The sequence below is a fragment of the Musa acuminata genome, chromosome BXJ2-2 (genome assembly GCF_036884655.1).
Source record: "Musa acuminata AAA Group cultivar baxijiao chromosome BXJ2-2, Cavendish_Baxijiao_AAA, whole genome shotgun sequence".
NCBI lineage: Eukaryota > Viridiplantae > Streptophyta > Magnoliopsida > Zingiberales > Musaceae > Musa > Musa acuminata.
The window spans coordinates 34176309-34198532 of NC_088339.1; the positions used below are offsets into that span (position 1 = coordinate 34176309).

The 22224-nt window shown below is 41.7% G+C and overlaps 5 protein-coding genes across 6 annotated transcripts; 2 read left to right on the forward strand and 3 right to left on the reverse strand.

Annotated features, from left to right (window-relative positions):
• The first annotated feature begins 294 nt into the window (after positions 1 to 294).
• LOC103976736 (sucrose synthase 2) lies at positions 295 to 6232 on the forward strand. 2 transcript variants are annotated; one of them, XM_009392043.3, is made up of 16 exons: positions 295 to 448; positions 1902 to 2025; positions 2364 to 2493; positions 2578 to 2729; positions 2826 to 3018; positions 3184 to 3302; positions 3393 to 3609; positions 3683 to 3778; positions 3865 to 4038; positions 4165 to 4281; positions 4412 to 4578; positions 4677 to 4901; positions 4964 to 5282; positions 5374 to 5618; positions 5708 to 5846; positions 5937 to 6232. In XM_009392043.3, exons 2-16 carry the CDS (start codon positions 1928 to 1930, stop codon positions 5991 to 5993), a joined length of 2448 nt encoding a protein of 815 aa, XP_009390318.2. In that variant the 5' UTR covers positions 295 to 448; positions 1902 to 1927; the 3' UTR covers positions 5994 to 6232. The 2 variants fall into 2 exon arrangements, with proteins under 2 accessions (XP_009390318.2, XP_018677895.2); XM_018822350.2 differs by lacking the exon at positions 295 to 448 and adding an exon at positions 474 to 597.
• A 4762-nt stretch (positions 6233 to 10994) lies between these two features.
• On the reverse strand, positions 10995 to 13100 carry LOC135606255 (ethylene-responsive transcription factor RAP2-12-like). Its single transcript, XM_065097225.1, has 2 exons — positions 12826 to 13100; positions 10995 to 11978 (listed from the first exon to the last, which is right to left on the reverse strand). Exons 1-2 carry the CDS (start codon positions 13046 to 13048, stop codon positions 11743 to 11745), a joined length of 459 nt encoding a protein of 152 aa, XP_064953297.1. The 5' UTR covers positions 13049 to 13100; the 3' UTR covers positions 10995 to 11742.
• On the reverse strand, positions 11237 to 11656 carry LOC108952130 (uncharacterized). The gene has a single exon (XM_018822107.2). It carries the CDS (start codon positions 11654 to 11656, stop codon positions 11237 to 11239), a length of 420 nt encoding a protein of 139 aa, XP_018677652.2.
• Positions 13101 to 16098: 2998 nt separating the features above from the next.
• Positions 16099 to 17290, reverse strand: LOC103976733 (RING-H2 finger protein ATL3-like). Its single transcript, XM_009392042.3, has one exon. It carries the CDS (start codon positions 17186 to 17188, stop codon positions 16394 to 16396), a length of 795 nt encoding a protein of 264 aa, XP_009390317.2. The 5' UTR covers positions 17189 to 17290; the 3' UTR covers positions 16099 to 16393.
• A 1092-nt stretch (positions 17291 to 18382) lies between these two features.
• Positions 18383 to 22169, forward strand: LOC135606257 (GRF1-interacting factor 3-like). The gene is made up of 4 exons (XM_065097230.1): positions 18383 to 18566; positions 19071 to 19147; positions 21563 to 21647; positions 21724 to 22169. The coding sequence occupies exons 1-4, from the start codon at positions 18489 to 18491 to the stop codon at positions 22036 to 22038; spliced, it is 555 nt and encodes a 184-aa protein (XP_064953302.1). The 5' UTR covers positions 18383 to 18488; the 3' UTR covers positions 22039 to 22169.
• The last annotated feature ends 55 nt before the right edge of the window (positions 22170 to 22224 follow it).

Genomic DNA, 22224 nt, shown 5'->3' on the forward strand with positions numbered 1-22224 from the left:
TGACACCAGCTGAGCTCTGAGCTCTGAGCTCATCGTACAAGTGGATAATTACTTGGATTAATGCTCACTGTGCATATGTTGTTTGCAACCGAGGATGATAAACTTTCGATTACGTTCGATTAATTCCAGTTTTTTTCTGCCAAAAAGTTGAGATTTTTTAGTAGTTGCCAAGAACAGAGAGTTAATACGGTGGCAGTATTTTGGAGGAGGAGGAGGAAGAAAAGACATCGGGATGGAGGAGAGAGAGGAGGGAGGTGGTAAAACCGGGAATGGGGAGGTGGTTTTGGGGTGAAGGAATCGAGAAGAGGGAGGAGACACCAACCAATTCCTCCGTTAAAGAAAGCTAAAGGTGGGGCCTTTTTGGGAGTATAAAATGGACTGCAGAGGGCTGCTCTTCTCACCAATCCATCCCAACTCCGTTCACTCCGTTTTCTTGATCTCCACTTTGGTGCGTTGCGTTTCTTTCTTTTCTTTTCTTCCCCTTTTAGTCTTCCCCCCTTCTTCTTTCTTTTCTTTGTTTTTGAGCTCTCGGGAGCTCAGTGGCTGTTTCTTTTAGCTCGAAACTCTGTCCTCGCACCATCTCCGGAGATCAGATCTGTGAGTGTTGCGGATTGCAGCCGAGTTGCTGCAGGATTTTTCTTCTTCTTCTTGCACTAATCTGCGTTTTGGCCAAACCTCTGGCGAAAAATCCGACCTTTTCTGCGCCGATCTCTCTTGCGTAGAGAAGTCCTCCTGGTTGTCATGCCAAAGAGGCACCAAAGATTTTTGTTCTGTTAGTAGGGTTTATGTTGATCTTGCCGATAGTTCATGCAACAAAACCCACCCGCAAATCTGGTGTTTGACTCCTTACAGTAATACTCATCAGAAAAAGAAGTGAAAACTACGGATGTTAATGCAAAACCTCTTAGCTGAGTTCTTGGAAGCATGCAGGCAAAGAAAGTTGTTCCATGTTCTTGTAGTTACAAGACGAGGAGGAAAAGGGCCACTTCTCGAGTGTGTGTTCTTAGACCCAAGGATGCAGAAATCCGGCAAACAAGTCTTAATGCTCCATTTTTCCTCTGCAGATAACATAGAGAAAGTTGGAGTCCGTGCCTACTTTTCCCCACACAAAACTCATCTCTTCCCACCGTCAAGTCAAATACTCTGACTTCCATGAACATCAAAGAAAACTTCCCTTCCCTAATGTTGTTTTTCTGCAATTTTTCCTCTAATTGACGTAATATTGTCCACAAAAATTCCAACTTGTTTTCACTCTAGATGCTGAAGCCCCCTGAGAAAACCTTAGAGAAGCCAGGAAGAAGCTGAGCTTAAGCCTGAAAACCTTCTTTCGTCTGTGCGTTACAACACTTTTCCTCACCCTTCTCTCTCTCTCTCCTCTGTTGTTTTCTGCTGATCCATTTAGAGAGCTTGTGTTTGTTTGTTTGGTCAATGACAAAAGGATCAGCTAAAGTTATCATTTCTCTGTGCAATTTGCTCCTGATAAGATCTTCTTTCTCTGTGATTCTATAGGAGCTTCTTCTTGTTTTAGATCTAAGCTGTTACCTGGTCATGCACTCCCCAAGTAGACATTTGATTACAGCTGAGCTTTTATTCTATTATGTTTTATGTTTCTAAATCTTCCTATTTCCAAACTTATTTAACTTGGATCTCATTTAGTTATATCAGCCACTGATAGTGAGTAAAATGTTATTGCTCTTTTACGGCAAGTGAAAGCATTTTTCTAGTTATTTTAGATTGTGTTTTATGCCATCATCAAGATTTCAACTCCATGCTCTTATTATTCTGGGAATAAAACAAGATCCCTGTTAGATATACTGATCTCAGTCTGATATGCATCGATCTGTTAGCAGTATTATCTGATCACTGATTTGTTGGGTTTCGCTGGCTGTGTTGTATCTTAGGCTTTTGAAGGAGATCACCCGTAGCAATGCCTCAGCGCAGCTTGACCCGTGCTCACAGCGTCCGGGAGCGCATCGGCGACTCTCTTTCTTCCCATCCAAATGAACTGGTGGCTCTTTTCTCAAGGTTTGCAACCATCTTGGATCTAAATCCATCCTTGATGAATTATGATGAATGCTACAGAAGATCACATATTGTCCTTTCGGATTGGTGTTGGATCTCTGCATGCTTGCTCTAATAGCCGATAAGAAAGAAAATTGGAATCATCCATCGATCTGTATAATTTATGACTGTTCCATGGCATGTAAGCATCAAAGATAGTGTGATCTCCATCTATGGATTGCTACCTATCATTTATTCAGTGTCGATCATTATCCTGTAAATCCAAGTACTCATGGCAGCTGATTTGGTGGTTTATATGGCTATTCACGATAAATCGTATCTGATTTCGCATCATCCTGCAGGTTCATTCATCAGGGAAAGGGGATGCTGCAGCCTCATCAGCTGTTGGCTGAATATGCAGCCGCCTTCTCTGAAGCAGACAAGGAAAAGCTCAAGGATGGTGCCTTTGAGGATGTCATCAAAGCCGCACAGGTATAAGTCAGGACTGCCGCTTGTTCTTGCGATCAAATTATAGTGGTTGCGTGTTTTCATGACACCATATTTCCTCTAATGCAGGAAGCCATTGTCATCCCTCCATGGGTTGCTTTAGCTATCCGTCCAAGGCCAGGAGTCTGGGAATATGTCCGTGTGAATATCAGTGAGCTTGCCGTGGAAGAGCTGACGGTGCCGGAGTACCTGCACTTCAAGGAAGAACTTGTTGATGGCAGGTAGGTGATGCCATGACAGAATATTATCTATCTTCTTCTTTATATAATTTGAGGCAACTATGTTGATCTTGTCTTGCCTTTCTTGTGCCATTTCAGCTCGCAGAACAACTTTGTGCTGGAGTTGGATTTTGAGCCATTCAATGCTTCGTTTCCTCGTCCCTCGCTCTCAAAATCTATCGGGAATGGAGTGCAGTTCCTCAACCGTCATCTTTCTTCAAAGTTGTTCCAGGACAAAGAAAGCTTGTACCCATTGCTTAATTTCCTCCGGAAGCATAACTACAAGGGCATGGTACTTATCTCTTCTCTATATCCTTTATCATGCAATCATGAGGGGCATATATAGTCGATAACTATATGCCGAATAGTTAGGATTAAATTGTTTAAATCATAGACACAGTTAAACTTATTGGAGTGATCAAAGTTAATATGTGCTCATTCTTTGTAATGCTTGCAGTCGATGATGCTGAATGACAGAATACAAAGCCTTAGTGCTCTCCGAGCAGCATTAAGGAAGGCAGAGCAGCATCTGTTGAGCATCCCATCGGACACGCCATACTCGGAATTCCACCACAGGTAATCAATAATGTTTCATTTTTTCTTGTTTAATTTTCTCCAGACTTGCATCGTGTTTGATCTAGCTTTTTCTTATTTTGCTGATTTTAGATTCCAAGAGCTTGGCTTGGAAAAGGGTTGGGGTGACAAATCTCAGCGTGTGTACGAGAATATTCACCTGCTACTAGATCTTCTTGAGGCCCCTGATCCGACCACCTTGGAGACTTTCCTCGGAACAATTCCTATGATGTTCAACGTCGTGATCCTTTCTCCGCACGGCTACTTTGCTCAAGCTAATGTCTTGGGGTATCCCGACACTGGTGGTCAGGTACAATTGGATCCTAACTAGTCTAGACATTCATCACACGAAATGTGTTTCTCATGAGGGCACTCGTCTGCAGGTTGTCTACATTCTGGATCAAGTCCGTGCCTTAGAAAATGAGATGCTACTGAGGATCAAGCGCCAAGGGCTTGATATCACACCTCGAATTCTCATTGTAAGATTGGAATGAGATTAAATGGGCAACTCCCACTTAGAGTTTTTGAGAATATATCTCAAGCTCATGATATCGGGTTAATGCAGGTTTCCAGATTGCTTCCTGATGCAGTAGGCACCACTTGCGGGCAGAGACTTGAGAAGGTCCTTGGAACTGAACACACCCATATACTTCGAGTGCCATTTAGAACGGATAATGGAATTGTCCGCAAATGGATCTCCCGTTTTGAAGTGTGGCCTTACCTAGAGACCTACACCGAGGTAAACCTTAATCACAATACCTTTGTTTTGAAATCTGAAATCTCAATGCGATGAATACGGAGAATATGAATCTGCACTGTTGAACTTATTCATCAAGGTTTACAATCCTTCCTTTTTTGATGATAGGATGTTGCAAATGAGTTGGCAGCAGAACTGCAGGCCACTCCTGATCTAATCATTGGAAACTACAGCGATGGAAATCTGGTGTCAACTTTGCTTGCACATAAATTGGGAGTCACCCAGGTTGGATATCATTTTCTTTTGTTTAGTTTGTACTTAACTGGTGCTTCTTACTCTCACTAATCTCATATGCTAATTAAATCTGGTATAAGCTTCAAATCTCTCAGTCATGCTCGTCTACTTTCACATGCAGTGCACCATTGCCCATGCGCTCGAGAAAACCAAGTATCCCAACTCAGACATCTACTGGAAGAAGTTTGAGGACCAGTATCATTTCTCGTGCCAATTCACGGCTGATTTGATCGCAATGAACCATGCCGACTTCATCATCACCAGCACCTTCCAGGAGATTGCTGGAAGGTAATGATCAGGCTGCAGAACTCTCGGTTCCAAAGTCTTGTCATCTGTGATTCACTATTGGGATCCTAATGAATTCTTTGTATCTTATTTGATTTCAGCAAGGACACCGTGGGGCAGTACGAGTCTCACACTGCCTTCACTCTTCCTGGGCTCTACCGAGTCGTCCACGGAATTGATGTCTTCGACCCAAAGTTCAACATTGTTTCTCCTGGTGCTGACTTGTCCATTTACTTCCCGTACACCGAGAAGCACAAGAGACTCACTTCCCTCCACCCAGAGATTGAGGAGCTGCTCTTCAATCCTGTCGATAACACCGAGCACAAGTAAGCACCTTTATACACCATGTCTAGTGGTTGATGCAGTGGCTGACACAAAGATCTTGCAGGGGTGTTCTGAATGACAAAAAGAAACCCATTATATTCTCCATGGCGAGACTGGACCGAGTGAAGAACTTAACAGGTCTGGTCGAATTCTATGGCCGGAATGATCGCCTGAAGGAGCTGGCGAACCTTGTAGTGGTTTGTGGAGACCATGGCAAAGAATCAAAGGATCTGGAGGAACAAGCAGAATTCAAGAAGATGTACAGTCTCATCGAGAAGTACAATCTGCATGGGCATTTCCGGTGGATCTCTGCCCAAATGAACCGAGTTCGCAATGGGGAGCTCTACCGATACATTGCCGACACAAAAGGAGTTTTCGTTCAAGTACTTCTCTTCTTTCTGGAAAAATAGCACGCTGTTACTTCTCGAGTTGAAGCTTCACTAACCTGCATTGGTTTGCTTTGCTATCCTTCAGCCTGCATTCTACGAAGCGTTTGGGCTCACTGTCGTTGAATCCATGACTTGCGGACTGCCGACATTTGCCACTGTTCATGGAGGACCTGGTGAAATTATAGTGGATGGGGTGTCTGGTTTCCACATCGATCCTTACCAGGGCGACAAAGCTGCCGAAATCGTCACAAACTTCTTTGATAAGTGCAAGGAAGACCCGAGCCACTGGGACAAAATTTCCCTAGGAGGGCTGCAAAGAATCGAAGAGAAGTAAGATTTTTTCCTCTTTGCTGATGCTTTCTTGTTATCCAAGAATGCCACGAACAAGGAATTCTAAACCACTATCTTACTCGGATTAGGTACACCTGGAAGCTCTACTCTGAGAGGCTGATGACACTGACTGGAGTTTATGGTTTCTGGAAGTACGTATCGAACCTGGACCGGCGTGAGACTCGTCGTTACCTCGAGATGTTCTACGCCCTCAAATACCGCAATTTGGTAAATGCCACAGGCCTGAATTTGTCCAGTGAGAAGCTTATCATATCGTCATTCTACTAATGTTTGTGTCGGCTCGATCTTTGTTTTCAGGCTGTGTCTGTACCACTGGCAGTAGAAGGAGAAGCTGCGGTTAATGGCGCCAAGTAGAACTGAGTGGGAAGCGTCGTCACTGTCATCGCTGAGTTGATCTGTCTGTTTACGAATCAGAGGACTACAAGGGAGAGGCTTTCGTCGCGAGTTTTCGTCTCAATTAACATGAGCTGCTGCTGCTTAGCAAAATCAAAAATGCAAAAAAGATCGTCTTTTGATGTTTTCAGAGTGTTGTGTAAGCCTGGAATGCCAGTGTTCTGTTGCAATAAAATTAGCCTCCTTTTTCATTACCAAAATACTGAGAATTGAGTCTTGTGTGCATCGAGTTCTTGTTCCAGTAGACAACACGTTTGCATGTATCAAGCACAAATAGCAGCACATATGCCTGAACGATGCCGGAAAGATTAATGATCGACGCAGGCAGCAATATAAAATTAGCCTCCTTTTCTCATCACCAAAATACCAGAATTGAATCTTGTGGGCGTTGTGTCCTTGTTCCGATAGGCAGCAGGTTTGCAAGTATCAAGCACCAATAGCAGCAGCACAAACACCTGAACAATGCAGGAAGATTAATGACCAACGCTGGCAGCATGTCTTGTGTGACATTTGGCTTCAGGATCACAATAATTCTATTCAGCCAGGACGACACTCGATCTTGCAAACAGAGGTAAACTTCATCATCAGAGGAAAAGTAGATCAGAGTTGGCAAGTCATTGACTTGTAGGTCGAACCGAGTCTATGAACAACTGATGCAGACAAGCTTATCCAATAGTAGTAGTAGCCAAAGGAGTTGTGATCCTTAATGGACTCATCAGTGGTAGGTAGAATCGAGATCAGCTGACAGTACTGATAGGAGAATTGAACGGCCATAGTCGAAGGCATGATTGGAGAGGATTAGCACCTGCCCAAAAGCAACACCAAAGATTACTGTGAGAAGTTGACTATAGCTTTGAAATGTGCGTATCTTTGAGATCATATGGCCGACAACTTTGAGTAGAAGTCAAAAAACTAATGGAAGGCATATATAAAGCATTGTAAAGTTGAAATGATTCTGAGATGCTTTTTGTTCTTGCTCAAGTCTAAAGTTCTTCTGATTAGTACCTGGAAAACCTTGCAGGAAACTGCAGATATAACTTGAGCAAACTGTTGAGGGAATCCAAAAACTCGAGTTGTAGATCTAGCAACATCTTATTACTTTCATACGATAGGAACTCAGATATAAGTTATGGTGACATGATAAGATAAAGAAGACATGAATCGGACTTTGTGTTTCAGATTCCAGATGGAAACAAGATAAAATCCATGACATGGGATGGACTCCTGCTACAATGTTGATCTGGTTTTCACAAAGAGACAAGGAGTTTGTGGGTGCTTGCCAACCTTCATAAAGTGATCATGTCTGGAACAAGTTGCAGATCTATAGCTCAATCACTGTGGGGAGATTCTTGATAATGACAGCAGGGGAACTCAGCAGCAGCAGATCACTGTGAAAATAGTGGAAACCTAACTTACACTCCTCTTCTCACTTTCTCTAGTCCGAGCATGCTTCAAAAAATTGACAGCCCTTTCAGTATACATCTACAGTTCCATTTATCTGTGCATGAATCTGCATGGCAAGAAAGGGGAAAGAACTATTTGATTAGCTCAACAAAAGCTCCCCTCGACATCTGAAGAGGCAAAAACTGCACTAAACATCAAGAAACACTGGACACAAAAAGGTAGACCTGAAGGTCCGAGAAAAGCCAGCCACCCAATTGGCATCTTTGTTGGTCTCCCTGTATATGATTGATGCTGATTGCATCAAAAATATTAAGCTGTCGTCAAGGGAATGGTTTCTTTTTGTTGAGAACCTCCACCAAGTTGGCAACATCACTTTGTACCAATAGTCGTGTGATTGCAACCCATCCTTCACCATGAAGGCTTCGCAGCTACAACCTGAGCTGTCCTGTACAAACCTGCCACCAGAAATGAAAACATCTGCTATTAGAGTTCTTAATTAAGAAACGCACACCCCTGTATTATCTTTGTAACACCAAGCCCCATCAGTATTCGACTCTACACGACACTAACTTATTGTCTTACCCACGGTTTGCTGTACCACCTGAGTTGGTACGGTATGAGCGATACGTACCGATTCGACTCATCACCGAGATACAGTTTGTCCGAATCCACATCAGTAGGTCTCGGCGTATCATGTGTCAGTACACCGGTATATCAGTACAGACTGATATGTATCGTATCGATAAATCTCTGAGACGGGTCCGGTACCCGAAATGACAAACCTTGGTCTTACTAAGTGCAAAACTTGTGAAGCTTGTGGTCTGCAAAGGCAACTACTGCTGCTGGTCTTCCTGTTCTCCTTGTCTGTTTTCAGTCAACAGTGGGCAGATATCATTCTGCCAGAGCTAATCTTGGGAGAATTGTGTCGTGGGGAATTGTTGAGATTGCTTGTTCACCAAAGAGGCCACGGAGTTCTTTCTCACTTGTAGTGAGTGCATGTTTCCTGCACAAGGAAAGAAACAAGGTGGTTTATTTTAAGAATTACTACTTTGTTGGCAGGGAAGCTGTTTGCACTGTAAAAATGTGAATTTTGATCAGAGTTTTTTTCCCTACAGGTGGGGTGTTTGATCTACAGGAGGGCAGCCCCATTCTCCTGAAGCATAGCTTTTCCATCAAGTCACACAAATGTCCGCAGGGAGTTCAAGCAATCAAGCTGTTAAAACTCTGCAAATCCACACACAAAAAAGATCTTTCACCTTGTTATCCACAACAATGTTTGATAAAAAATCCTGCATACAGATTTGACTACTTGAGATTTAAACGAACAAAAGATCCTTACCTCTTTATTTGTTAGCATAAGTATTGAAAATTTTTCAAGAATATTTTGAAGCATTAGAAAAAAATCTTATTGGATTCATTGCTCTTTCATGTCCTCAATTTGTTTACTTTTTCTATTGTAGACCCAATCATTCTAATTTTACTATTATCCTCAAGTTTTTTCTATTATAAAAATTATTTTATAATTTATTTAAATTTTATCTAGTTTAAAATTCTATTAAATCTATGATTCGAATAATTGATCCACCGATTCAAACAATAAACCAGAGACTTGACTGACTTGATGTTCGGTCTATTTTAATTACTGTGTTCAAATCAAGAGAGAAAACTTGTCATTGACTGATAAAAAGTCAAACTTCTCTTTTTTTCCATTTAGTTTTCCTTGAAGTGTCCGATATGAATAAGCTTCAAAGATTCAGCAGCATTGTTGATTGATTAAAATATTCATCCCCAGCATGGTTAAATCGGGGAATAATTTTCACAAGTCAGAGAAATGTACCTAAAAGCAGAGTGGGCCAACGAACATCTCATACAAGCAGATATTTATCAAGAACGACAAAGATTTCCCCAAATCTTGAAGTGCCTGAGAAGATGATGTTTGTAGTGGAATCATTCATTTCCTTCGAAAGGGGAATAGCTGGAGCCATCATTTAAGAGAAAAGACACCAACATAACCAGATCTTCAATCTGCATTGATCCGTACACCCTGCAATCAAATTTAATCCTCATTATCAGTTGAAAAACTATTCAATAGAATGATTTCTTATTAACATTCAGATGTTTTATTAGTCAAAAGCAAACACACGACACAATATCACATTGTTCCAATACAGTGAGATCTAGAACATGATCTAGTCAATGCAAAACATAAACTAGCATGTCAGTGTTTATATCCATGCTCACCGAACAAATTTCGGTATACAAAATTAACAAATAAGAGCATTGCTTTTGCTGTTTAAGAATAAATTTGGTACAATTAAGCAATCAAGCAAAAAGGAAACATAAGCATCGTGTACAAATCTCTGTAGAAGCTAAGAAGAGCTCTGCATGCGCTGCTTAAAAATATGTACTTAGGTTATCTAAATGTATGGAATCAAGGACATGGAACCCCAATAACAGTAGATTACAAAAAATATTAATGTTGAAACAAGCTCAGTCAAAAGCTAACGAAGGAGAGCTATGCATGTGCTGCTTAAAAATAGATGTATTAAATTTAATGCAATCAAGAAATGGAATCTGAAGTATAGCAGATTACCAAAATGATTAATGGTGAAACAAGATCAAGGTCAGAAGCTAACAAAGAAGAGCTGTGTGTGTGGTGCTTGAAAATATATATTACGGGTTAACTAAATTTATGAAATCGAGAAAAAGGAATCCCAAGTGAAGCAGATTACCAAAAAGACTAATGGTAAAATAAGCTCACAGTCCCCACAAAGCTGGTCCCTTTCTTGAACCAAGGGAGAAGCAACACCGAGTGAAAGTTAAATATATCAAAGTCCCCACAACTAGCCTTTAACAAAGGCAAGAAAAACCACTTTTATTCCAGTAGTTATTCCAAAACTGTCAGGAGAAAACCAACTCGTTTTTTGCCAATCCCAATGGTAGTCTCCATCCATATGAATCCACAAAGATATAGGCTAGATCAAGATCCAGCATAATAGACAACAAACGATGAATCTGCAACTGCTGTCTTGTTGTTTCAATTATCACAGAAATAACCAATGATGCTAGTACAAAAGATGCAAACTTGAAAGTTGACAGCGTTCACAGCACATTTAGATTACGTTTTGTCAAAGACCACCAATCCCTTAATTGCCACCCATGAGATTGCCCCTGGGTTTTGAAAGCCATCTTTCATCAAGCAATATCTATGCTTCCATTTAGATAACAATTAACCAGTTTTATAAAACAAGCAGACACAAATAATTTAAAAGATTATCATAGACATAACATTTGGAAACATAGACTTGTAGACCAATAACCACTAGAATTTGAAGCTCCTGAACCATTAACAATTAAGAACTATTGAAGTCAAGGCAGACCATTAGTAGGCAGTATAAGATCGAATTCACAAAGTGAAATAATTCATACAGCTACAAACAAAGGTGTTCTTGAAGGCACTAGTGCAAATCAAATTACAATGAATTTATTATATCTGGCTACTGTTTCCAGTTCTGCATATCCTTCAGCAATATTGATTCCTGAGAAAGTAACAAAATGTAAGGAAAAGCTCATTTTCCAAAATAATAGTTACATTTAAGCATGGTAGAACAACCTAAGATCATAAAGATAATCTTACATTTGTTCTTTTCTAGAACGACAGTAGCAAGGATCAGAATCCCTCAGTACATGATGCTCTAGTTGGCAAGTCATCAAAGCTCCAAAGGTCCACATCATCCTGTACCAGTTCACCACCAAATAAGCTGTCAATCGATGCATCCAAACTACCCTCAAAGCAAGGCTCAGGGAGGAACTTCATATATGGTTTGTATTTTGTAAGCAGATAACTCCTCTGAGAGTTTGGCTGCAGCATTTTCCTCTGCTGGCACTGCCTCTTTAAAATTATTAGGCTCCACTTTCTTCCACAGGCTGATATCATCGAATAATTCAGGTTCATCACCTTCAGTTATAGTGAGAGCAAGAATTGATGTGATATCTGGCATCTTGGCCTCAAGCTCCCAGCCAATGTATGTATAACCAAAAGAATTAGTTCCCTGCTCTGAGCAGAAATTCAGTCCGGTTACTTCTGAAGGTGCTGCAGGTATTGTGATAAGAGAATTTGAGTAGTCAGGCTCGGTTAGTTCCCTGCCCTCCATGAACCTTAAATAGAAATCAGACTTTTGGTCACTCTGGTACTTCGTAGTTTGCTTGTAGTCAATCATCTCTGACACTTTTGGTTTTGAAACTTTTCGTGCAGTAGGTTTTGGTGAGAATTTTGTTGAACCTGACAATGGTGCGGTAGGGAAGTTCACCTTCGCTTTCTTACCCCAGATTCAACAGGCTTCAACATCATAGGCTCTGGCGGCCTCTTCAGCAGTGTTAAAGGTTCTGAGCCAGACACAAACCCCTTTGTGAGGATCCCTGATTTCAGCTGCCCACTTGCCCCATGGGCATTGTCGGATTCCTCTGTACTGATTTTTTTTTTTCTTTTAGCCGATTTAGCAGCAGGTCCATTAAAATTTACAGACTTGGTCATTGAGCCCTCTGCAAACCAAACAAAAATTTGAAGTGCTATAGTAAAAGCTCTGAAATGATGAACTCGGAATATCCCTTTCTTGCAGAGTTCTCTTGAGCACCACCTTTTTCTAATAACAAAGAGATTTTCTTTTCTTTTGGTTATATCAAAAGTATACACACTATCTTACAGACTCCTTCCTTTGATGTTTACTTTCATCATTCATCACATCATAAAAAAACAAGGTCACCTGTATTCATTATAGCACTTGCTACATGATATCAAATTTATAAGAAATTATAAATTTAATCAAGGTACAAGCAATAATGTACATCCAAACATTTACTCGGTTAGATTAGCGAAGAAACAATGAAACTAGTGATTAGGTAGATCAAATCTCAAATTAAGGCTTTTCTCCCAAAAAGACATACAGAAATCTAATACAAATTGACTACCAGCAGTCCTCATAGTCACTAGGTCTCTATCTTTCTATGCTAAGACATCCAAAGAATACGATTTTGACTACCAGAGTTCCAGTATCTCTCCATTTGAAATCACAAGAACATCACAAGCAACAGTCATGCACATCAATGTAAATATAAGAATCACAAAAACTTGTATTTGATCAATGAAACCTTCAGATCTACAATTTAGTTGTTTCATGTTACGCTTCCGGATTTCCACAATTCATAAGTAACCTAGAAATCGACTGTTTAATCATATTTGTTTCTTCTAGTTTCTAGATCGTGTATTCTCAATAACTCGTTAATAAAAAATGAAATCCATTTCATAGGATCTAGCAAAATAATGGTAAAAGATCAACAAAAATATGGACCTAACAACATCAAAATTCGAGGAAAAGATCGCGTCTAATACCTCGGGAAATAATGGATTTTGATCCAAAGGAGAACCGCATGGCATCGAACTCGTCCTCCTCGGACTCATCGTTGAACTCCTGGAAGTCAGCCTTCCCCTCCTCCTGGACCTCCACCATGAGACGCTTCCCCCTCTTCGGCTTACCCGGCCACAGGTGCTCTGCCGTCACCCGCCACAAGGCGGTCGTCGGTATGAAGTCAGAGATGATTGCATTTCCGGACATCCCCGGAACCCATTCTTCCAACGTCGAAAGCTCCCTCCTGTTTTGGCCTTTCCTTACCTGTCTTCTTTATTACCTGTTGAGAGGGACGGTGACGGTTTTTATAGGATTGACTATACCTTGTTATTGATAATTCTTTTTAAAAAATAATAAATTATTATTTTATAATTTACAGTCCTTGTAATAATGATTTTTATTTTATTTTACCCCTATAATCTCGTATTTTATCTTTGCTAATATCACTCACGGCACACTTAATATTGAGAAGAAAATGAAATATAAGAGGAAGAAAAAGGGGATGAGAGGAGGACGAAAAGAGAGAAGATGATGATAATATTTATATTTTTTAAAAAAATAGTTTAAAAATATTTAAATAAAATTATAAATAGTAAAATGAGGATATAAAGAATATTTTCCTTTTAGCATTTTTGATTATATGTTTAAAAATATGATATTTTGACCATTTTTACAATAGTTCAGAAGACACCATCTTTTATCTTTTGAAAGAGTTTATATCAACTCAAAAAATATCATATCATGAATATTTATATAAATTGATTGTATAAAGTAGTGATAATTGAAGGTGTGTGACAAATACAATTATCATTGGTAATTGAGGGATTATATTTGATAAAAATATATTTTATTATTTTTAGGTGATTATACAAAGTAATGGGTTACCACTTGCAATTTAGGGTAATCTTTAATTTTTTTTAATCTTTACAATTTAGGGTAATCTTTTGACTACAGTTTGAAACTTTAGATCACATAATTATCCTTTAAAGAATAATAATATTAAAATTATTTGGACATTTTATATCTTTTAAAATTCAAACTAGCTGATACTAATCTCCATAGAAATAGTTAACCTAAGTCTTATATATGGACATTAAGAGGAGGGGTATAGGTGAGAAAATTTTAATATTCAAAATTTATAAAGACATTTAAATACAAAACAAGCTTGATTATGTATAGCTGAACACATCTTATCTATCTATCTATCTATCTACCATGGAAATCAAAGATGGATGATGAAACCTTTGACCTCAATTCATTACTACTAAACACAGCAAGTATCAAGTGAGTGTATAAACAAAATGACAAGTGACTGGTAGCAAGATGTATTGATGCTGGCACATCATGTTTAATCTCATTCATCCCTCCATCTACATATTTGTGGATTATGGAACCTTTTTGTCCCCATCAGAAAACTTTTTGACTTTTGCAAAAGAAAAAAGGTCATTTGCAAAAGAAATGCCATCTTGACTTTTGCATAAAGAAAGGGGAAAAAGGGAGTTCTTGGCACACCCACAGCCTACAATTTATGAAAGATTTTCTGCAAGTCAATTTGTGGATTTATTACATAGAGGCTGCAAGCTCTGATGCTTCATAAATGTGATGACACATGAAATTAATGTTATGAATGCTAAAAGAATTCAGGAAGCTGGAGAGGTTGAGGACAGGCAGCTCAGTTGACTGCTGGCAGCAAGTTTGAGATTCATAATGCAATGCAATTTGGTCAACCACCGAAGCAAAAGCAGCAGACCTAATAACTCTTCAACCATTGACTTGTTTTGTTGGCCTTCTTCGTCATCCCTGACCTTGTCGAGGAATTAAGAAGCTCCACTTCACCTCATATTTAAATCTGCTTTCACTGGCAGGAAACTATGATATTTTCTGAGCTTCGAGGATGTGATGCATGTGTTGGATATCCCCCGATACAGTCTCTTTTAGAAGAAAATGTTGGATTAAACTCTCGTTGCCCTTTTACTGTACTCATATGTGGAATGGCATTCTCTTACAGACAAATGAATGAATATTCACCTGTAGAAGATTCTTCATTTGTTCTTCTGCTAAAAAGCTCTTACTAGTTGATAGGATATTTAATCTTTATGTGATACTGCGACAACATCGGAGTCTTCGTCTTCTTTCCTTCATGCTTTAGAAAACTCGTCGTCTCTAACACTGTTCATGTGACACAAAAAAAAAGAAGAAGGCGATGATGCATTGAGTTCTCTTCAGATGTAGCGGACAAATCCTTCCTGAGACAGCCACCGAAACCAATGATTAAACGAATGACTGATAATGCCAACATCACCTTTTAGATGCCACTGGACTATTACTGTCTGATCAAATCAAGCAGCGGATCAAGCCAGATTTTGTTTTAGATTTGCTCTCACATTTGGCTGCAGACTGCATCTCGATGGAAAGAACACATTTAATTTGACCTGATCTAAAAGAACCGATGACAAGCAAGAGATTAGTCAACCAAACCGACATTGATCCAACTGGAGGAGCTATCTAAATCGAAGCAAGAACAAGAAGAAAGGAAGCCTTTAGCAGCTGAAACAGAGTCAGCAACACGCATACACCACAAAGAAGAGCATCGGGTTTCAATGATCAACTAGCGATAGCACATGGGACTGGGGATGATTAGATGTGATATACATCATTTGAATATTCTAATTACTCTGGTTTCAAGGTGATTCGGTGCTCGAGGTTCTTACCGGTGCGAGGTGTAGAGAACGATCGTGGTCCACGCATGTGATGTACCTCTGTGTGAGACAATTCATAGTGTCGGTGGGGTACCAATCTGGAAGGTATCATTTGGCCTCATGTTTCCCTCTGCAGCTTCGACCAGACACTTCAGATTTCTCTTCACGGTCTGTGCTTTCTGTGATGTCTACTTCCACTCGAGATGGTCTGCCGTGGTGCCGAAGAGCATGAATTCCCCGTACACATTCGCACGGCCGAGAAACCGTGATCTACCGCAATGCTTGCTCTCTGCAAACCAGAAAGATCGCTGTCAAGAGACAGCAGATGCTAATCATTTCTGTGGACGTCCTCCAGCTCAAGAACTATACGGACCCACCGATCACTGTAGACAGATTCTGAGAGAAAAATAATGAGCTGACGGCAGTAAAAATATCGGAGATCTTGTCCATCGATGTGAAATCTGGAAGGACCATGTTGCAGATCTTAGCTGAAACACGAACCTAACAGTAAGTAACAAGAGAAAGGAAAACAAAGGCAAATCAATTTCAGAAGCATTTGGGGATGATGAATTCATTCTCTCGTGGTGCCAATCTACAATATCTCAGAACTAACAACAAAAAGGAAGGACGAAGAGTGAGAGCACGAGATATCCATTATCCCAATCCCACCCGGAAACTACTCACAACATAGCAACAAAGAGAAGTAGATATGAAAGAATGCTTGCAAACTCGGCAACTCAGATCAATGCATGCGCTCATGGTTCTATCTTAACCATGGAGTTTCCTGTACACATTTAGTGGAAACCCAGAATGCTAAGTCTTCTCCTGTCTCAGTGGAAGTAGAATGCTGTATTCATGAACTGGTCGGAGCTTTTGAAACGGGAAGACGTCCCTGCTCGACATCGCATCCTCGAGGACCACAGGAAGCGCCGCCCGTCCTGCTTCCGCGGATCAGAAGCCTTCGCAGCGACCTCAATGTTGCCAGCGACCTTATGTCTTCCTCGGATGGCATACTCGCAGGAAGGGGCGAATTTGGAGCGTGGACACCCAGAGGAGTCCCTGAAGAAGACGCAGAAGAACCCGAACTCCCTTCTTGTGATTCCGAATCCTCTGATGCACAACGCAGGACATGCGCCGGTATCTCCGGTGAGGTTTCTTCCGGATGCAGGTCGCCGGGAACCAGGGCAGAGACGAATTCGGAGTCTCCGGGCTTGTCCACCACCGCCGGGCTCCGGCATATGGGGCAGGTGGAGTGGGAGGAGAACCACGTATCGATGCAGTGGAGATGGAAGGCGTGGCCGCACCTGGGCAGCAGCCGGGAGGCCTCCCCCTCCGACAGCTCGCAGAGGCAGACCGCGCACTCCAGGCCCTCCTTGCAGTCCCCGGCACGGACCACCACCGAGGGGAGCGCAGCGACGGACGCCGCATCGAGGCCGCGCCGTTGCGGGACAGCCGCTGGCGCCGCAAAGCGGTCACGGCCGCCGACGGAGACCGGGATGGCGCCCCAGTAGTGCTTGGCGCGGAGGTAGAGGAAGAAAACAAGAACGAAGAGCGCGAAGGATGCGGCCACCCCCCCGACCATGATCCCGGCGGTCGCCGTCAGCGACGGCCTGCCTACTCCGCCCATCGCCTGCCCTGTGCCCGACATTGCAAAGCTGAAATCAACGACCAACTTACAGGATTTGGCCTAATGGTCGCAGAAGCAACTGTAGCAATGTCTCAGTCAAGAATCTTGGAAATCTGCTCTGCAATGGAGGATATGGCAGTAAATATAACGTCTGTAAAAGTGGTTCTTTAAGGAAAGGTAATCGATTAGAGAGAGAGAGAGAGAGAGAGAGAGAGAGACGTTTTGCAATTGCAGCTGCCGCTTCCTCTTCGAACGGTGGTGGATCTGTCGCGACGCACCTGTTGGGTGCGCCGTCGGTGTCTGGTTGCGTACACGTCCGTAGTGGGTTGTCGAAGAAGTACAAGTGCGACCTTATTAGCGTCAGCAGGATTCTGTCGGTGTCCCGATGACTGAATGCGCTGCATGGCAACATTGCTCGTGTCACTATCTCCAGCGTACACGTGTATTGTTGCGTTCGTCGATTAACTTAGTGATGGGCATTTGATCAGTCGTCTGCCATCGAAAGTGGGTCCCAGTTTGACGACCAGTCACAGCCGGACAGGTAGGTCAGCTAGGACCAAGATCGTCTTAGTGTCTTCGAAGAGTCGATTACTGATACGACGCCCAGCGAGCGGACCTCTCCGTCGGCGAGCCTACTCACCGGCAATGGCGGATCCCAGATTGGAATCCGGCCACTGCTCTTCTTGTCATCTCTCGTTCTCTACTGCGTCCTCTCGGCTCCTTGAAGAAGAGGAGTCTGAAGAACTCGAACTGCCTTCAACACTGACTGGCTCTTGAAGGTTTAATGATGTTCGCCGGGGAAATCCACTTGTCGAGCACCACAGGTCTCCGGCCGAGCGGGCAGGTTGAGTGGGAGCAGCGCCGCGGGGGCCGCAGCATGGAGGCCGCTATACTGCTGCGGGACGGTGGCAAGCTCGGCGGCGACTACCAAGCGGCGCTGCGGTTGAAAGCACTGGGCGATGACGTGGATCCAGAGACTGAAGAAGACAATGGCTGCTGAGACAATGAATCCGTTGGCTATCGACACCGACTGTTCTTCTATGTTAAACACTGTTCTCGATTGTTGATGGAGGAATCCCGTTGTCGGAGAGACCTATGAGGCCCGTCTATACATATATAATGGGCATAATCGGCCCACGAGGCCCGTCTTTCGGAACGGCCCGCACCCACACCGTCGCCTCCGCCGCTGACTCCGCCAATCAAAGATCAAAGAATTGCGAATAAACCCTTCTGGTCTTCCCCTCCGAGAGAGCTTCAAGAAGAGTTCCTCGACGCAGGAATCCTTCGAGAGTCCAAGAATCCATAGAGTGAGAAGAGAAGCATGCAGCAACCAGTGCATCCCATGACCCCAATGGCTCCGATCCTCACCGCCAACATCACCACCGAAGAGATTCAGAAGGTAATCACCCCAGAACCGCTCCCACTTCCCGCCCCTTTTCCTTCCGTTCGCCTGGTTTGAACTCTAGGGTTCGACGCTCCGATGCGTCGTCTCCTATGTCATCCTTTGACTAATCGATGCCTGATTCCTTATTTATCTTCTTGGTCTTTAATGGAGTGGCTGCGGATGGGGATGCCGACGTGTGTTTGGAGTTATTGGGGGTCGAGCGAGGGCTACTTTTCTACGATAATTAACATTAAATCATTATGTGTGAGATTTGGGCTATAGGAGAACTTCTACATGTGTAGTTGCTTATCTTTGCCCAAGAAAAGGAAAGAGAAAAGGAATATTTGTCCTTTGCAATTGTTTCTGGTCGTTATAGTGTGCATCTTTGCTCAAAGGTATCTCAACTAAGTTGTTGAAGGCTTGTCCTCTTATGTTTATGTTTTTGTTCTTGTGCCATTATTTCTAACATTCTGCTATAAATCATTGTGGAGATTGAAGTAACTTTTGTCTTCATGGCAGTATCTGGATGAGAACAAGCAGCTGATTTTGGCTATTTTGGAAAACCAGAATTTGGGGAAGTTAGCTGAATGTGCTCAGTAAGTGATTAACTTTCCTTTCTTTTTATGGCTATCTATAGATATGTCACTATTGTTCTTATATGTTGCCATTTTACAATCAAATTTCATCAAGTTTTACTCACATAATTCTTCTAACTGTGAAGTGTCGACTGATTACTTCTGTATGATTTTGTTGATTAATGTGAGAAACAAATATAATTATATGGATGCTAGTCTGATTGGTATTTGTCTTGATCCTCAGGTGAAGTATAGTTTGGAAACAAGATATCATTACGTTTTTAATGGTTTTTTTATTTAAAATGTAGTTTCTGATTATTTTTATTGGTGGTATCTACTCAGTTTTATTTTATGTTTGGTTTGGTTGATGCAGCAAACGATCATGAAGGAAAGGAAAATAAATGTTTTAGGCTTAGTTCTAATTACTCTCTGCCATAAATTGTTCAAAACCAGTAAAAGTCAGTAAAAGTCGCACACTATTGTTGGCAAAAGATTGTGGAGTGCGTCGGAAAACAGAGCGATCTTTTGGCTATTCTGCTGTGGGCAACACAGAACATCAATAATCTTTTGTAAGTACAATTTAAAAAAATATATATATATATAGTAGTGAAAGAGGATGTAGAAATCTGAGAACTTTAAGGTGGGCAGAAAGAGAAGTGCATCCTGACCCACTGGCCGAACACCTTATCAAATTTAACAAGGAACTAGGTGATAATCAACGTTTGAAACACAGCTGGTGGAACGAAATTAGGAAAGTATTGTGACCATATTAAAGGAGTGAAATGGTGTTTTTTGAGAAGGGAAGTTCGTTATTTGAAGGGGCTGAATATTTGTTTTACCATTTGTTTAACAAAATAGGCATAAACACATTTCGCAGATGAAAACAAGAATTTTCTGTGAATTAATGTATCATTTATATATACAACAAATTTGATCAGTCGCTTTCTATAGTTTCACACCTGAGTTGATAATACACCTAAATTTCTCCAAAAGTTTCTGAAAACTGGTGAGGAGGAATTCTAGACTAATCAGACCTTAGTCTCTAACTAATACATTTATTCATTCTGTAAATGACTCATTGTACTTATCATGCAGATAATTATCCTTTCTTTTTTTAAGAAGGGTCACCAGACCCACAAAGAGGAAAAGGCACCAATTGTAAGACAGGAGAGAGAGAAGGGAATAAATTAAGAAAGAAAAGAAAGAGGAAAATGTAGGGAGTAATAAGATAGAAGTGGGAGAAGAAATTCCTAGTAAAGAGGAAGAAGAAATTCCAGACTCTTTTTTCTTCATTACCGATAGATAAGTTGCACACTCGGTATTAGTCATTATGATATTGAGAGTTAGGAAAAATGTTATAATAGGTTAATGATGATCAGGTTGCTTGCTTTATTGGTTAGTCATAGGAAATAAATTGATGTAGTTAATTTTTGCGTGCCTGAAGCATTAGTAGAAGATGAGCGCATATTGATCATGTTGGATATTCTTTGAAAAGGATGAATACGAGGATGCTATCAACAATTTTGATGGTAGTCATGGTGATGCTACTACCATTGCCTATACTTATGAAAGGATCTTGGCACTGTACTTTTTCTTATTGTTGATATAGCTGACCCATATAATGTGGTGGGAGCCTCATGTACTGTGTCACCCTTTTTGTACAGTGTGGTGGGAAAAGTCAGGCAGGCTGAGGGATGAGGTTCTTGCACACATGGTTACATGGCTGATACCTAAATAATATCATATGCCATAAGTTTTAAGGAGGAGGCAGTCTGTTGTGATGTTGTGACGGTTGGGGAGACATAATGTCAAGTAGCAAGTGCAGCAGCCTTTGGGATGTCAATTGTTGTCCTTATGATTGTTGTAACAGTTGGTACTCCCATCAATATCCTCACTGGGATGATGATAATGATGAACATAAGATGTTCTGCTGCCAACTATATTTGCTGTAATCAATTTGCTCATGTCAGATAAAAGGGGAATAATTAAAGAGGACCTTGCACAAAGCACGTTGTACAACATCAGGCCTTGCTTAACAAATCCACGTTTTTCAGTAGATCATTAGCTGCCAAGGCCATCATCTAATTACCATGATGTTTAAATCGATAGCAGAATGAGGATAGTCGATGGTGGTGAATGCCATAACGAGAGTTCCCTGTTATTTAGCAGTTTATGGCTGATGAATGTTTCCCTGTGAATAGAGATGGATCTGCAAACCTAAAACCTTTTGTTGTTTTGTTTAATGAGATATTGTCTAACTGTTACTACATCATTTGTTACATCTGTACTTGCGCTGTTTACCCTTTTGTGAATTTATAGATTTTCTTCCGCCTCAACATTTGCCACCTTCAAATCAAGGAAAATTCATTGGGAAGAAACTTTCAAATGTTGGATTTTGTCGTCTTTAACTCATACATGTTGCATTATACGATCCAGGTATCAAGCCCAGCTTCAAAGGAATCTCCTGTATCTAGCTGCAATTGCAGACGCACAACCACAGGCACATGCTGTTCGTCCTCCGGTCAGGCATCATTTCCATGGGATCTATATGTGCTGTTGTTTGAGATCACACGTTGTCTCATAATTCTTGTTAGCAGATGATGCCACAGGGAGGTCATTTCATGCAACAGGCGCCAGTTTTCCCACCCAGAGTTCCACTGCAGTTCCCACAGCAAAGGCCGGAGCAGCATCTGCACCACCACCAAGTCCAAGCAATGCCTTTCCCGGTCCAAATGGACATGAGGACGGGAGCCATGAACGACATGCACCCCCTGCCACCCTCTCATGCTGCTACCCTTCGGCAGCCTCACGATGGACAGGGAAGCAAGCAAGACGCCTCCGCGGCCGACCTAGGAGCCAGGGAACCAGAACAGAGCCATGCGAAGAGGCCCGAAGACTTGAAGACGCCATGATCTCGCTGTCTCTCTGTCGTACCAAGTCTGTGTCGCAAATGTATTTGAAACGCTACAGTGTTGTATCGCCCTCTTGTTTGACTGACTCTGCCACTGAATCCTCGATAGCTGCTAAGGAATGACACTTTTCATCTCGGTGTTGTGGTTTTGGTGTTTTGAGGTCTGCCGTGAAGGCTCAGCCTTCCT

Excerpts from the sequence above, each read along its gene's own strand:
- LOC135606257 (XM_065097230.1), top strand. The coding sequence starts at position 18,489 with ATGCAGCAACCAGTGCATCCCATGACCCCAATGGCTCCGATCCTCACC. Across the intron at positions 19,148-21,562 it reads AAGTTAGCTGAATGTGCTCA|GTATCAAGCCCAGCTTCAAA; the intron begins GTAAGTGATTAA and ends TATACGATCCAG. Across the intron at positions 21,648-21,723 it reads CACATGCTGTTCGTCCTCCG|ATGATGCCACAGGGAGGTCA; the intron begins GTCAGGCATCAT and ends TCTTGTTAGCAG.
- LOC103976733 (XM_009392042.3), bottom strand. The coding sequence starts at position 17,188 with ATGTCGGGCACAGGGCAGGCGATGGGCGGAGTAGGCAGGCCGTCGCTG.
- LOC135606255 (XM_065097225.1), bottom strand. The coding sequence starts at position 13,048 with ATGTCCGGAAATGCAATCATCTCTGACTTCATACCGACGACCGCCTTG. Across the intron at positions 11,979-12,825 it reads AAAATCCATTATTTCCCGAG|AGGGCTCAATGACCAAGTCT; the intron begins GTATTAGACGCG and ends TTTGGTTTGCAG.
- LOC108952130 (XM_018822107.2), bottom strand. The coding sequence starts at position 11,656 with ATGATTGACTACAAGCAAACTACGAAGTACCAGAGTGACCAAAAGTCT.
- LOC103976736 (XM_009392043.3), top strand. The coding sequence starts at position 1,928 with ATGCCTCAGCGCAGCTTGACCCGTGCTCACAGCGTCCGGGAGCGCATC. Across the intron at positions 3,019-3,183 it reads AGCATAACTACAAGGGCATG|TCGATGATGCTGAATGACAG; the intron begins GTACTTATCTCT and ends TAATGCTTGCAG. Across the intron at positions 3,303-3,392 it reads TACTCGGAATTCCACCACAG|ATTCCAAGAGCTTGGCTTGG; the intron begins GTAATCAATAAT and ends TGCTGATTTTAG.